The 16326-nt window shown below is 48.6% G+C and overlaps 1 protein-coding gene across 1 annotated transcript in view; it reads left to right on the top strand.

Moving 5' to 3' along the window:
• Positions 1-1434: 1434 nt before the first annotated feature.
• The window catches only part of LOC311327139 (target of rapamycin complex 2 subunit MAPKAP1-like), a gene marked incomplete at its 5' end in the record, with an annotated part of 24627 nt that continues 9735 nt past the window's right edge, over positions 1435-16326 (top strand). Inside the window, 4 exons of the mRNA XM_084460166.1 lie at positions 1435-1726; positions 7497-7586; positions 8072-8220; positions 12970-13108. Coding sequence (XP_084316292.1) covers positions 1435-1726; positions 7497-7586; positions 8072-8220; positions 12970-13108 — 670 coding nt within the window. The remainder of the gene's footprint in view (positions 1727-7496; positions 7587-8071; positions 8221-12969; positions 13109-16326) is intronic.

The raw sequence follows: 16326 nt of genomic DNA, 5'->3' as shown, positions 1-16326 counted from the left end.
CATAATTGCAACATCAACCTATCCCATTCAGTCCATGTTATAGAGTAGTCTAGTTGTGAAGTTGAAGATGATGTGAGATATTGAAACAGCCATTATGATTTTTAGTGGCAACCACAGTGCATCTCTCCAGGTGGTGAGATTTCACACGAAGCACACAAAACAAGCTATTGCCCAGTCTCTGAAATATCTGTAATGTAATCTATGTAGGCTAGAGTGTGTAAGCAGCCCTTGACTACATGTCTTGACTACATGATCACTATCCAATATGTGGAACTGACAAAATGAAAATGCTGTATCCATTGTGCATTCGCTGTAGGTTAGGCTACTTGCTAGACACACACACACACACTCTCTCTTTCCCTCTCTCTCTCTCTCTCTCTCTCTCTCTCTCTCTCTCTCTCACACACACACTCACACACACTCTCTCTCTCTCTCTCTATCTCTCTCTCTCACACACACACACACACACAGACACACACATGCAGTACACACAGACACACACATACAGTACACAAACACACACACAGTAACAGTAGGATAATAATATAGACTATCGTGGCGCTGCCTCGGCTTGTCTCTCTGATAAGAGCGGAGTTTGCAAATTACACCACTTTGTCACTTTGCTGCTTAAACGTTGATGTAGTGTTTTTGCAGTGACAATCAGAGGGACACGCAGGTGCCACAGAACACAGAGGGTGCGTTGTCGTATCATGTATCATGTCAAGGCGACGCTCAGCAAAGCTATAATTAGCTAATTACCCTGTTAATTAGCCAATTAGAATTCCTCCATCATATTTATGTAGGCTAACTGCGTGCACTGCTTTCTGGGATTTCAACCGTAAATGACACGGTACTTAGATTTGTGAAGAATACCATTTTGAAAAGCCAACAATTTTAAATAAATAAAAAAAAATCTCTGACATAGCTGTTGTTGAGGGCTTACAACCCCCTCTCTCCCTCCCCAAAGAGAAAATAATTGAGGCTAAGTCTAGGCTATGAGATCCAGCCACCTTCCCACTCACTTTGCTTGGATCGTCTCACCTTGGATGAAGGAGAGGATGATGTTTAAATGTTGGTTCTTCAGGGATGGCCGTCCCTCACTGAATAAAGCCTCTGCCCTACACTAATTAACCTCTCCTAACCTCCCCCCCCCCCACTCACACACACACAGGCCGGCACACATGTCCCACCATGGAGCGGAGAAAATAACTCAGAAGAGGAGGAGAAAGAGAAGAAGACGTCTTCGCTGAGCCTGTGACGAGCCCACACAGGGATCCGACACCCTCGGACAGAGGGAACGGGAGAGAGGGGTGAAAGACGGACTGTGAGAGGGAGGGAGGGACGGAGGGAGTGGGGGGGGGGAGGAGGAGAAGGGAGGACAGAAAGAGAAGGGAGTGAGGTGGTGGGGGGGGCGCAGACGGATACCCCCAAAGAATGGCTTTCTTGGACAACCCCGCCATTATTTTGGCCCACATCCGACAGTCCCACGTGACCAGCGACGACACGGGCATGTGCGAGATGGTGCTAATCGACCACGACGTGGACCTGGAGAGGTGCCAGCTGGCCGCGGTGCCCGGCAGCAGCGGCGGGTCGCTGGGGTCGGGCTCCCTGGGCGAGGGGGGCAGCGGCGGGGGCGGCATGGGCGAGAGCCAGGCCTTCGACCTCTCCCAGTCCATGGACATCACCTCCAGCTGGGACTTCGGCATCCGCCGGCGGTCTAACACAGGTAAGCAGACAAACAGGGCTAAACCCAGTAGGAGCACTGATCCAGGACCAGTTTTTGCCTATAGATGAAGAATAAAGATGTCTGCACACTGCCCCAAACAACGCCGCCAACCAACACCAACGTGGGATCGGTGTGCGATGTTTGTTGGTGATCGTTGGCGTCGGTTGGCTGGAATTTTTCAGTTGAAATTTTAAACTTCCCAACATTCTAACAACTGCCAACTTTAGAATGTTGGGTGATTTTAAACTTCCCAACATTCTAACAACTGCCAACTTTAGAATGTTGGGTGATTTTAAACTTCCCAACATTCTAACAACTGCCAACTTTAGAATGTTGGGTGATTTTAAACTTCCCAACATTCTAACAACTGCCAACTTTAGAATGTTGTCGCATTCCGCTCGCTCATGCAAGACAACAGTCCCTTTCCAGCTCCATTCACTTCGCCGTCAAAATAAATCGGTGTCGGCCTATTTAGGAGAGGCGCTCATATTTACAAGTGTCAGATAAACATGAAACTTCACTTATCTTGCAGCAAAAGGGTCTATTTAAACAAATGCTGGGTTTTGAAACCTCGGCGCTACCATTAAATAACTTATTTAGACGCGTTCTGTCCGAGTGAAATTATTTTTCCGAGGTAGTCTTCTTCTGTGGTGGCGGCGGTGCTTTGAAGCTTCAAAGAGACTACCTCGGAAAAATAATTCCACTCGGACAGAACGCGTCTAAATAAGTTAACGGTAGCGCCGAGGCTTCAAAACCCAGCATTTATTTAAAATAGACCCTTTTGCTGAGGTAAGTGAAGTTTCATGTTTATCTGACACTTGTAAATATGAGCGCCTCGCCTAAATAGGCCGACACCGATTTATTTTGACGGCGAAGTGAATGGAGCTGGAAAGGGACTGTTGTCTGGCATGAGCGAGCATGCGACAACAGGACTGAGAAGGGCTAGGAGCTGGCTGGCGTTGGTTTAGGCCGTGCACAGACACCTTTACTGTAGACAGTGGAGGTTAAACTTTTCCTAGATTTGCACTCGTTCTCTGACAAAATGTCGGCCGCGCCCCACCTTCCACATGTTTGTGCAAGGTGGACCGTCTAGCGTGGCTAGCTCTTCAGCGGGTAGCTTTGAACAGTGGCTCACGCTACAGGGAGGGGCTCTTGTCTTGACCAATGGCGTGCCGCAGGACGCAGGTCGCGGCAGTACAGGAAGTGAATGGTTTTGAAAGCAGGGTCAAGGGTCGATATCCTCGTATTTCAACCCGCTCATGATGAAAGTAGGCCAGTAGCTGATCTGGAATTCACTTTCTAAATTGGTTGACTTGAAATTGAATTGACCTCAGTCCACTCATGCTGCTAAGTCTGTCTTTGAAAATCACACCGGTCACTGTGAACAAATTCACAGAGCATTCAAATGAGGGAGTACGTACTGTAGCCTAATATTACGGTAATCTGTTTGTGATATGATGAAACAACCATTATTCAGTAGAATTGTACAGTTGAAAAGCTTCGCCTAAATCAGTAATAGTCTCATAGGGGAGAGCGGTGACAATGGAGGGGTCAAACCTATTTAATGAGGAACTATTTTAGCTGTCATTCTTTTGCCGTCAAAACCCCCTCTACCTGTCCCTCATCCCAGAATAACCATCGACCGGGGTGATGTCTCGTCCGTGTACTCAGGGTGGTGATTTTCAAAGATGGACGTTCACCCTTTCACTCTCTGTACTGTGTCCGCGACCACACACCTAGGCGCCAGGGTGCCCCTGGCTTGAGTGACAGGGACTTGGGAGAATTGAATTTGGTTAGTGGATGAATTTATAATCAGTTTGATTCAGTGGCTGAATAAGGGAGATGGTCAGTGGAATCATAATAATAATAATAATAACAACAATAATAATTATTGATGTTATTATGATTGTTGTTTTTGTTAGTATTATTATTATTATTACTATTATTATGATTATTATCAACTCCACTCCACACTAATAAGTTAACAGTGTCTAATACACTGTGGGTCATTGAGGATTCATAGTTCATGACAGATTACTCATGAATTGTCAGTGGCTTGGCTTGGTCAATCCGGTCGGCTGGGGGGTCTCCAGGTCGTGTAAGAAACGGAGAGGAGGGCACTGAACCTACAACCCTCTTCCTCCCGGAGGGTTGTGAGTTCAAATCCCGTTTGCTTATTGTAGTTTGGCTGATTTTTTTGTCGAGGCACTGAAAAAAATCAAAACGCACAACATCATGTTTTCATGAGGTAATTGAAGTCTGGGTTGATGGCTTCCGGGGTGTGAGTTCATGGTCTGCTACGTCGTCTCCCATGTCATTGTTGTTTTTATATATATATATATTTTTAATGTATAAATATTGTCAGGGGCTTCTTTATTTTCCGGACGATTGGCGCTCAGTGTTGGGCAGAAGCAGCGTAATCAGGGGGTGGCCTTGGCTTGATTTGTATGTAAATGGAAATTATTCCTTTGTTCGCTCTGTTGCCCAAATTAAATGGATTGTTTTTATGGAACCTGCCTGCTCCCAGTTAACCCTCTCACTGCCTGGGGGATGTTCACCCTCTCACCTACTGCTCCCTGTTAACCCTCTCACTGTTCCCTGTTAACCCTCTCACTGCCTGAGCGCTGTTCACCCTCTCACTGCTCTCTGTTAACCCTCTCACTGCCTGCTCCCTCCCTGTTCACCCTCTCACTGCTCCATGTTAACCCTCTCACTGCCTGGGGGATGTTCACCCTCTCACTGCCTGGGGGATGTTCACCCTCTCACTGCTCCCTCCCTGTTCACCCTCTCACTGCTCCCTGTTCACCCTCTCACTGCCTGCTCCCTGTTCACCCTCTCACTGCCTGCTCCCTGTTCACCCTCTCACTGCCTGGGCGCTGTTAACCCTCTCACTGCCTGCTCCCTGTTAACCCTCTCACTGCTCCCTGTTAACCCTCTCACTGCTCCCTGTTAACCCTCTCACTACCTGCTCTCTGTTCACCCTCTCACTGCCTGCTCCCTGTTCACCCTCTCACTGCTCCCTGTTCACCCTCTCACTGCCTGCTCCCTCCCTGTTAACCCTCTCACTGCTGCTCCCTGTTAACCCTCTCACTGCCTGCTCTCTCACCCTCTCACTGCTCCATGTTAACCCTCACTGCCTTCTCCCTGTTAACCCTCTCACTGCCTGGGGGCTGTTAACCCTCTCACTGCTCCCTGTTAACCCTCTCACTGCTCCCTGTTCACCCTCTCACCTACTGCTCCCTGTTCACCCTCTCACCTACTGCTCCCTGTTCACCCTCTCACCTACTGCTCCCTGTTCACCCTCTCACCTACTGCTCCCTGTTCACCCTCTCACCTACTGCTCCCTGTTCACCCTCTCACCTACTGCTCCCTGTTAACCCTCTCACTGCTCCCTGTTCACCCTCTCACTGCTCCCTGTTAACCCTCTCACTGCCTGCTCCCTGTTAACCCTCTCACTGCCTGCTCCCTGTTAACCCTCTCACTGCTCCCTGTTAACCCTCTCACTGCCTGGGCCCTGTTAACCCTCTCACTGCTCCCTGTTCACCCTCTCACTGCTCCATGTTCACCCTCTCACTGCTCCCTGTTAACCCTCTCACTGCTCCCTGTTAACCCTTTCACTGCCTGGGCCCTGTTAACCCTCTCACTGCTCCCTGTTCACCCTCTCACTGCTCCATGTTCACCCTCTCACTGCTCCCTGTTAACCCTCTCACTGCTCCCTGTTAACCCTTTCACTGCTCCCTGTTCACCCTCTCACTGCTCCCTGTTCACCCTCTCACTGCTCCCTGTTCACCCTCTCACTGCTCCCTGTTAACCCTCTCACTGCCTGCTCCCTGTTAACCCTCTCACTGCTCCCTGTTAACCCTTTCACTGCTCCCTGTTAACCCTCTCACTGCCTGCTCCATGTTAACCCTCTCACTCCCTGCTCCATGTTCACCCTCTCACTGTTAACCCTCTCACTGCCTGCTCCCTGTTAACCCTCTCACTGCCTGGGGGCTTCCTGGAGTTAGTTTATGATCTCACGTCTTTATTCTAAAAGTCGCCCAACAGGCCTAGAGCTGAACATTTAAAACGGCTGTGTTTAACCGTTTGAACGGACTGGCCTTCTCGTGCCTCACCTTCAGCCTCTGAGTAGCGTAACCAATTAAAACGCTTCAAAGAACAAGTGATTTCCATTAGAAGGTTTTTCTCAGTGCTTGTGTGCCACAGTGCCCACTGATACCAAGGGATCCATGGGTTTGAGTTAACGAGGACTAGACTGGGTAACAATGAGAGTCCAGATTGGGCAGACGAGATTGAACCATTTTGAAATGTTTGGGTGTGCAGGGGTTCAAACTAACTTTTTTGGTTAACCAGCCACCTGGCTGGTAAGTGAAAAAAAAAAATTCAGACAGAATTTTTTTTCCCTGCTTAATGAAAAAAAAGAAGAAAATTGTAATTTAATTTAATTTAATTTGAAGCTGTTGGTAAGTAAGAACTGGTAAGTAAGAATCGGAGGGAGTCCAAAGGGGTCTGGCTCTACCATCTCCTTCTGGCTCCCCCGACTCGCCGTGGGGGCTGTGTTTCTGGATGCCCGCCGTGGTTCTGGGTTGAATGGTAAAGGGTTAAAGTATCGATGTCCAACGAGAGTCCTCTGAGGAGCTGACCTGAAGCGCCTGTCTCACCAGGACGTCAGCAAGAGAGACGCGAGAAGCCCGGGGTGGCCGGTAAGAACCCGGGGGCCAGGGAAGGGCCACGATATTCATGGGAGGAGAGGTGTAACATATAGGGCCTCAGGTGTAAATGGTAAATGGACTGCACTTATATAGCGCTTTTCCACCTTAGCGGCACTCAAAGCGCTTTACAATGGCCTCTCATTCACCCATTCACACACACACTCACACACCAATGGCGGTAGCTGCCATGCAAGGTGCTAACCTGCTCATTGGGAGCAGTTTGGGGTTAGGCGTCTTGCTCAAAGACACTTCGACATGTGGACAGTCGGAGCTGGGATTCGAACCACTGACCCTTCGATCATTGAACGACCCTCTCTACCAACTGAGCTACAGCCGCCCATATACAGGTATACAGGTGTGGAGGAGAGGTGTATCATATAAGGCCTAACGTTTTGAGAAGAGGGAAGAACGTGCGTAGGCCTAGCGTGGTGTGTGCACTGAAACAGATGCACATTGTTCCAGGAAGCCGAAGATAATTTTTTGTTGCTTTGGTGCGTGCGTTCACGTGTGTATTATGTTTGTGTGAGGTGGGGGAGGGGGGGTTGAAAGTGAGGTTGTGTGTGTGTGTGTGTGTGTGTGTGTGTGTGTGTGTGTGTGTGTGTGTATTATGTTTGTGTGAGGTGGGGGAGGGGGGTTGAAAGTGAGGTTGTGTGCGTGTGCGTGTGCGTGTACGTGTGTGTGCGTGTGTGTGTGTGTGTGCGCGTGTGCGTGTGTGTGTGTGCGCGCAGACAGGATTGTCACAGGCCAGAGTGTTCCCTTTCCCTCCAGCGTTACTCGTAGCACATCTCACACCTCTCAGAGATGCTCTGTGCCATCATCGTCCAGCTTCCCCTCACGCCTGCACTGTAAACAAACCTCCCTGTCGTTATTTCACCTTGAATTCTGTGTTGTTATGTCACCTTGAATTTCTCTGAGGTAAGTGTGTGATTGCTTTTGACCAATGTCAGTGGCCAGCGATGAAAGGAAGGGTATTTTTTGGTTTTAAATGTGAAAACAAAATGATTTTTTAAATGTTGGAATATTTCTTTACTTGGTACTTCTGTTTGTCTCTTTTAAAGCGCAAAGACTTGAAAGGCTGAGGAAGGAACGGCAGAATCAGATCAAATGCAAAAATGTTCAGTGGAAGGAGAGGTCGTCCTCACAATCAGGTACGTAGCTCTCTGTCCGTTTATAAGAGAGGTAGGGCTGGGTATCGAGTCCAACTTCAAGAATCGATTCGATTCCGATTCACAAGGTTTGGAATCGATTATCACGATTCGATTCAATATCGATTCGGTTAGTGTTACTAAAACCTGTTTTTTTTTAGCTGTAACCTTAATTACATGACTGCCAAGTTATGCAATACATCAATACTAGGGCTGGGTATCGATACTGATTTCCAAAAATGAATGAATGAATGAATCATTGAATGAATGAATTAACTATTCATTCCTTCATTTATTCATTCATTCATGAAATAAAAGATTGATTTTGGGATTCATGAATCGATTCTGAATCATTTGATTCAGAATCGATTTATTGATTTTTTTTAACCCAGCCCTATTCATTTCCAACCAGAATGATCGTTTTCTTTATTTTAACTTAGAACTGGTCGATTGCCCCTCATCCTTTCTCCCCCCTCTCTCTCACTCAGTGGAGGACATGGGATCTTTGTTTGAGAAGCGGGACTTCAAGGATCGTCCCAAAAGCACCGGGACCAAGTCCACCCTCTCCCTCCGCCTGGAGCAGTGCCCCCAGCAGCTCAACAACCCCTTCAACGAATACTCCAAATTCGACGGCAAGGTGACTCGCATTCGCTCTTATTTATTAAAAAAATATAAAAAATTAACGAGTGCTTATACCTCGAAAACCTGAAGCCTACTTGTTAGTTAAGTGTTAGTCTATTGAAGAAAATTAATAGGTATTTTACAGTTTTACTGTTGGCTAAAAATTGATTCTGTGCTGTGTACTGTAGCCTTCAGTTACCTGTTCTGGAAGGTTCTGGTACCTTCCAGTTGTTCTTCAAAATCACATGTTATTAGCCTGGTACTTTCCGTTAAAGTAATTTAAGTAATACAACTAGTAACTAGTAGGCTACTGTAAAATAGTAGAGTAAAGTAGAATAAAGTAGTAGAATAAAGTTTGAAAATAACGTGAAGTACCGAGCAGGCTATCTAGCAGTTACACATTCTGACAAAGCAAAAAAGCCTTCTAGAACTTTCTCTCCTACCCTCAGAAGTGTGCGTTAACGGTTCCTGTCCGATATCTCCCCTGATGTTTCCAGCCTGTCTTTCTCGTGCCATTTTAGAACCACTTACGCAGTAATTCCCCAAAACCCGGGGATCTATCTCAGGATGTATGTGACAGTCGCGGAGCCGCTCCTCGTGGCTAATGACACGGGCGCGAGTCTCCGAAGGCCCGGTGACCTTCTTTCTGTCATTCCGCGCTCGGACTCGCACGATCCGGAGAAAAGAGCAAGACTGACAGAATTGCGCGTGGAATAAATGTCAGGGTGAATTGCTCGGGCCTTTTACAGGGATTTGTGGGAAAGGGCAAAGGTCGTGGCAAAGTGCATCTGCAGCTCGCAGACGACCTGGTGGCTCAGATTAAACAAATACTCTTTGATTCATGCTAAGAAATGTCTCCCCCGATGGCGTCAGGGTACAACGCTAGCCTTCCGCCACAGAAATATCCTCGATATCAGCAATAATATTTACATTACAGATTGCTTTCTATAACGCATGACTCCAATCTCTTGTCTCCGGCCCTGAAAGCCGGCTTAAAGCCCTTGGCTGTGTTAGCATAGCGTTACTGAAACACAACGCCAAAAAATCTCTCTTACTTTTTTCATTAAAGACTTTTTTGTGTGTGGGGGGGTGTTCAGTGTGATCAAATATCTGGCACTTTCTCGTTCCCTTCTCGAGGACATCTGGTGACCGATTTGCCAAGCCTGCTCAAAAGCACGTCACCGGCGGTGTCAACGCGGCAGCTGGTTCGCGCACGGCCGTTCGTGCACAAGTGTCGGGTTCGCATCTCGTCCCCCTCTTTCGGAAGAAGAGCGCCTGACGCGGCGCCCGTCTTTGTCTGGGGGGGGGGGGGGCGGGCGGGCGGGCGGCGCGCCGGGGCGAGCGCGGGCTGGCAGGTAAAAAGATTCATGGCGGCGGTTTGATTTAAGAGCGGAGTAATGAGAGGCGTCCGTGTGCTCGGGGCAGATGTTTACACAGAACCCCCCCGGCCCTCCCGCTGGCAGCCGTTAAACAGCACCGGCGCCGCAATCGAATCTGCCCGCATGACGGGGGAGGGGGGAGAGGGGTGTGGGGGGGGGGGGAGAGGGGTGTGGGGTGGGGGGGGGGGCGCAGATCAAATGAAAGCAGGTTCTCAGTCGAATGTGCCGACAGGTAGAGTACCAGAAGATGGGTTTTCCCCCTTCATTGTTTTTACTCCGGCTCTCTGCGTTACAACCGAGGTCGATATCTCTGTAGAGTTGCGCAACGAAGCGCCGACGAGGACAATGAAGTCTTTCACCCCCCCCTCGCCATATCTGTTCTTGATAATCTCTCCTATTAAGACTGACTGAGTGACAAAGTGGGTGATTTTTATTTTGATTTCATGTTTATTCTTTTCTCCGTTGAGGACGGTTGAAGGGAGGGAGAGAGGGTGAGATCATTAAGTATGTATTTGCGTCTCGGTAAATAATCCGGTCACAAGGAAGAACTCCCTCCATTTGAACCCCATCTTGTGTTATTAACAGTAACGGTTGGGGGTTGGCTTTATACGTTATATATTCAAGCCGTAAACTGCTTTGCCACAGGTCTGGCGCCTATCACGGCTCTTAAACATTTGCGCAAATCTGTTTATATTTATTTTTCCATCAGGAATGATTTGTTACAAAGTCTGCTTCAAAACAACGTGAAACAATTGTCTTCTTTTGTGTGTGTGTGGGGGGGTGTGTGGGGTAGGGGGGCGGTTGTTGGCTCAGGGCAACGCGGACACTATAAATGTTCACAGTGATAGCGAGTTCAAAGGAAATCGAACACAACGGAGCTCATTCGTTCGCCATGTCATGCAGCCCTGGGCCAGTGGGCTGGGTTTGCACCGTCAGAGCTGCGAACATAATTAATACACACAGTGTGTATATTCACTTTCACTGACACTGTTGACGCGTAAATGTGACACACAGTGTTTCTTTTCGCACGCGCACACACACACACACACACACACACACGCACACACACACACACACACACCGCCTTGTCGTCTATCCTTGCCAGACCTCCCAGCTTTCATGCCCCCTTCGATGATTACTCCGCTGCCAAACAGCGACTTATAATTTGGCCTTGAGGGGGGTTGACTTGACAGTCACCCAAAAGTGCGGCTACCCGCCCCACCCCCCACCCCCAGCTTGGCAACGCTGAAGTTCAGTGGGTATGAACCATGGCGGGTAGTGAGAACAGTGGGCCTGGGGCCCCACAGTAGGGGCCCCACAGGATGAGGAAGAGACCCCGCACTTATGACTGTCGCTTACAAAGGAGCTTCCTCCCCGAGTCGCTCCGGCCCACGGAGCTAATCACACGTTGTCGTCGTTCCGAGGGAGGTGGCGACGCCGCGGGAGGCGTGGAATCGAAAGCGGCGCCAGTCAAGACGGTGGAACTTATCTGCTCGTTAGCGTGCTGAGGCTCAGCGCTTCGAAGCCTAACGAAGGGCTGCAATTAAGCTGCTACAGGGGGTATTGTTGGGGCTAGGTGCTACAGGGGGTATTGGGGCTAGGTGGCAGCTGAAATCAAGGCCTTTCATTGGCTGAGAGTCCAGAAAGATTGCGCAGTTCAGCTATTTGTCTATTGGCGTTGTCGGTCCCCTCGTAGATCTGCAACTTAAACATCTACCAAAATGTGGAGTGCTGACCTGAGGCCTCATTTTTACAACACCGCAGAATCCAGACACAGTGTGCATGAGCACAAAACCCCAAAATGGCATGCTCCCCAAAAATGTATTTATAAAACCGTGTACACACACCTGCACCCAATTACCCCTTTATAAATCACAGTCCATCTGGAAATGTGCGCACATTGATCAGCCTTGCATCCCGCCCTCTACACGCCCATAATTGACTATCAATGATCAGCGAACCGCCTCATTCATCCATTCATAAATGATGACTGCCTCACGACAACGACGGCGATTCCCGTTTTGAAATCGAAGCGCGTGGCGGAGATTGAAGGAAAACCGTGGCGGCCATGTGGCAAGGCGTCGGTCTCGTAAAGGGAAAATCCTAGCTTCTGATAGGTTCAATCCGCATCCGTGTCACTGTGTAGATATTAAGATGTGCCACTGTGATTAGAATATTATATTATGAAAGTGTGGCGGGTGCGAGACCGAGGCGTTGAAAACGGCATCAATTTAAACACAATTTATCCTCCTTTTCACCTTATTTATGACACTCATAATTGACTGAAAGTATTGGCCACAATGTAGACTAGATTTGGCTACATGTGTTGGTGGCTTTCAACAGGGTTTTGTATTCCTAATTAAACCCAGCGGTTTGTTCGTCCTTGTGATCGACAAACTAATTTCTACACTGTACCGATCCAATTAAATTCCTGATTAAAATGTAGACCATATTTGAGGGGTCGTTTTGCAAAAAACGGATATCTCCGTTTGGATTATCCTAATCTTGTTTGCCCATTATCTGCTGTGAGCGGAGCAGGTTTAAATAGTAGGCCGGCAACTACATTGATTTATTCATGGTGACATTAGCAAAATCAACACGGTGACAACGTAGTGACTGATGGCATTCGTGAAAACTTTCACACACCCTAATATTTATTCACAAGCAGTCAAACTTCTCAAAAGAATAAACCGTCTCTCAGCCATTCTACGTCTCGTCATGTTATGGGAGCTCTATAGTGTGGGAGAGGCCATGTTGATTATTTTACACAAGGTTGGTATCAATTTCAAAGTTTCATCCTTCTGCCCTGGGTGTCGCAGTTTGACATTTCTCCAGGAATGTGCGCAGGCGTGGGTCCGAGCTGCCGTTACAGGCTCACGCATTGTCCCGTCGAGTGTGCTTTTTGTGCCATCTCAGTGTGACAGTCGGAGCTGGGATTCGAACCACTGACCCTTCGATCATTGAACGACCCGCTCTCAGCCTGCTGGAGGGGCGGGGCCAAAGCAAGGCTATTGTGGCGCCTGCACTGATGAAAGGCCATCTCAGTGTGAGGGGCTCGTAAAGTCCCCAAAGTCTCCATCCAGTCATTTATCAATTAAAAGTCCAATTATCAATTAAAAGTCCAACAGAACATGGACATGATGTGAGTGAAGGTTCCGGTGTGTCAGACAGTATGACATGGCTGGGATTAGCAGGGATCCCACATCCTGAACGTCGGCCCGGAAGAAAGAACGCAAAGAGTGCAGAGCGCCTACTGATAATTGTGTATTCAACGTCATCTCGGCACAGCTGGAGTCGTATTGCAGCTGACATCGGCACCTGGGCACGCCGCATCGTCAGCCCCCGGGGGCGCGGTTGCTTGTCTAAACCCCCCCCCCCTTCCCCAGACCCAGATAATAAAAGGCCCAGACAACCCCCTTCCCCCCTCAACACCTCAAGGCGCCCTCATCGCCCATCACCCCCCCCACTCCGACATCACCATAGCGACCATCCGGAGACTAGCCCTGGCGCAGAGGGACTCAAACAGTCTAATTAAAGGGCTGATTAGTGAAATGGCGTCTCTGTATTTGATGAATCACCAACGCGAAGACGGAACATCATTTCCAGCAGAACAAATACCTCTCAGCCACTCCGCCTCGGCCTAATTGATCACGGCAGTTGGAGGAAGTGACACGCCGGTGGATCTTTTTCTCTGATCGTCGCCGTTAAAAGACGTTGAAAGCTTTGAAAGGCAGTTGAGGCGTTTCAGGTTTTTCTTGTTTGGCATCTGAAGTACAAAGTGAAAGTTGTACGTTTACTACCAGATAAGCGATGCACGTTTAAGTCTTTAACCTGTGATTACTGTCTGTGCTCAGATGCTGTTGGCTGATTGACCAAGACTCAAAAGACCGCGATCTCACCAGCTATGCTTGACTCAGTTGGTAGAGCGGGTCGTTCAATGATCGAAGGGTCAGTGGTTCGAATTCCAGCTCCGACTGTCCGCATGTCGAAGTGTCCTTGAGCAAGACACCTAACCCCAAATTGCTCCCAATGAGCAGGTTAGCACCTTGCATGGCAGCTACCGCCATTGGTGTGTGAATGTGTGTGTGAATGGGTGAATGAGAGGCCATTGTAAAGCGCTTTGAGTGCCGCTAAGGTGGAAAAGCGCTATATAAGTGCAGTCCATTTACCATTTAACATTTAACCAACAGAATGCATTCATGGGCGGAGGCCTGTGCTCTCTGAACACCCTCTATAGTTTTCCCTCCCTTCAACGCACGCCCGAGGCGTGTTCTATAAATTCTGTTCAACCAATGACGTAATTCTGGGTACAGCGCGGCCAGGTGGGTAATAAACTTTGCGGGACACCGCTTAAAAATCAAGCTGACGTCGAAATGTATTAACAGTCTGACGTAGTGACGCGGTCGTACTTTTATAAACCCGGCCTCCTGGCTTTACGATGTCAGCGCTCGCTGGGAGCAGCAGGTCCACTTGCACCATCGAAGAGTGTGCTTTTCCGTGGCCTAACTGGTAGTGGCGTTTATGTCCATCGGAGTCTAGTGCTCCAACAACTAGATCAATATTTTGCTTTACATGCATAGAAAGATAATATTCTTTGCAAAAACCAAGAACCAAGAACCTTTTCATAGATAATAGTTAGTATGTTGAGAATGTCACTGTTATGTGGATGTAACTTCCTGTATTCACTATTTGGCAGAACTGTTATGGGAGTGTTACGCCCTGGATTCAGTATTTGGCAGAACTGTGTAACTACAGTGTTTCATTTTCTTAATTAAGACATTTCTGCACAGCGCTGTCTTTGTTAGCGTGCCAGCTAAACACAATGTTGTCATACCAAAATCGACATGTGAAATTAGTCAACTTAATATATTCCACCTGTCCCCAGTTTTCCAGTAAATTTTGGTGCTGATATGTACGTTCTCCTCGCCGAGTTGAACGAGGCTGTTTGATGATGGTAAATAAATGGTAAACGGACTGCACTTATATAGCGCTTTTCCACCTTAGCGGCATTCAAAGCGCTTTACAATGGCCTCTCATTCACCCATTCACACACACACTCACACACCAATGGCGGTAGCTGCCATGCAAGGTGCTAACCTGCTCACTGGGAGCAATTTGGGGTTAGGTGTCTTGCTCAAGGACACTTCGACATGTGGACCGGTTGAGCTGGGATTCGAACCGCTGACCCTTCGATCACTGAACGACCCGCTCTACCAACTGAGCTACAGCCGCCCCCATGATGCACTCAGTCTGTCAGACAGGAGGACGCTACAGACCGGAGTCTGGAGAGGAACTGCTAAGCTATTATGTTTTTGTTTGTGTGTCATATAATCATATAATGAAGTGCTTCATCAAATGCCGGGTCAGGGAGAGGAAGGCGAGGTGTGTGTGTGTGTGTGTGTGTGTGTGTGTGTGTGTGTGTGTGTGTGTGTGTGTGTGTGTGTGTGTGTGTGTGCGCGTGTGCGTGCGCGTGTGCGTGTGCGAGTGCGTGTGTGTGTGTACGCGCTATGCGTGTGTGTGTGTGTGCGTGCGTGCGTGCGTGTGCGTGTGTGTACGCGCTGAGCAGTTATGCCCACAATCACAATGCGGATGACGGCAGCTTTCCTCTCCCAGCTGCCCCGTGGCCACTAGAGCCTCCCGAAACATCTGGGCCGCCTTTGATGGGGAAAAACTGTGTTTTTCGGGTCCAAATGACTTCATAATTTGGCGCTCCCAGTCAGTTGAAACGCTTGATGCTTCATTATCCGCGGGTCAGTAGAAAAGTGCCTCCAACTCGGGCTTTCTGGCATGATTATAAAACAATAAATGTGTGATTTAAGAAATTGCCGCTGTCAACGGGAAGCATGATGTGTGTATAAAACCCATTATGTGAGGAAGCTAATGAACCCCCCCCACCCCCCCCCCCCCCCAACACCACATTTCATACTGCAATTTAGTAAAAAGGTCGTGGACTTTTCTGAATGCAGTTTGTCAGTAATGTATTGTATCTTTTCCCCCCCTCTGAATAAGTAATGTATTACTTAACTGATTTCTGACTCTGGCTTAATGCAGTACCATTAAGTTGGAAAATGAGAACGCCTGCATTTTTTTTTCCCATCCTGATTGCATGAGGAAATCATAACAAATGAAATCAAACATATGGGGGTCGGGGATGAGGGGGGGGGGTGATTGCCAAACTCAATTTCAACAGTATCAGTTTTCTGATTACGATTAAGATGAATGATGAGGTCTATGGAATGTGTTTAGGACGAGAGGGTCAACGTGTGCTTCCAGAGTGAGACCAGGACAACTAAAGGGAATTTGAACCCTGATCTTCCAACGGTACTGTAGATAGGATATTGCTAGTCCCTGCCAGAGTGGAACCGCAGGAGAACCTTGTGTGTTATTGTTCTCTGACACCGGCGTCGGTTGAGGAACAGAAGACGACGACGGAACCTCTCGTCTTTGTTCTTCCTCCCTCTCCCTCCCTCCTCTCTTTCTCCCTCTCTCGCTCTCCCTCCCTCCCTCCCCCTCTCTCCCTCCTCTCTCTCCCTCTCTCTCTCTTTCTCCCTCCCTCTCTCCCTCCCCCTCTCTCTCTCTCTCCATCTCTCTCTCTCTCTTACCCCTCCCTCCCTCCCCCTCTCTCCCTCCCCCCTCTCTCCCTCCTCTCTTTCTCCCTCTCTCGCTCTCCCTCCCTCCCCCTCTCTCTCTCCTCCTCTCTTTCTCCTCTCTTGCTCTCCCTCCCTCTCTCCCTCCCTCCCTCT

The sequence above is a fragment of the Borostomias antarcticus genome (assembly GCF_949987555.1).
Source record: "Borostomias antarcticus genome assembly, chromosome: 30".
Lineage (NCBI taxonomy): Eukaryota > Metazoa > Chordata > Actinopteri > Stomiiformes > Stomiidae > Borostomias > Borostomias antarcticus.
Note: the sequence above shows the minus strand (reverse complement) of the source record. Positions and strands in the feature narration are given on the sequence as shown.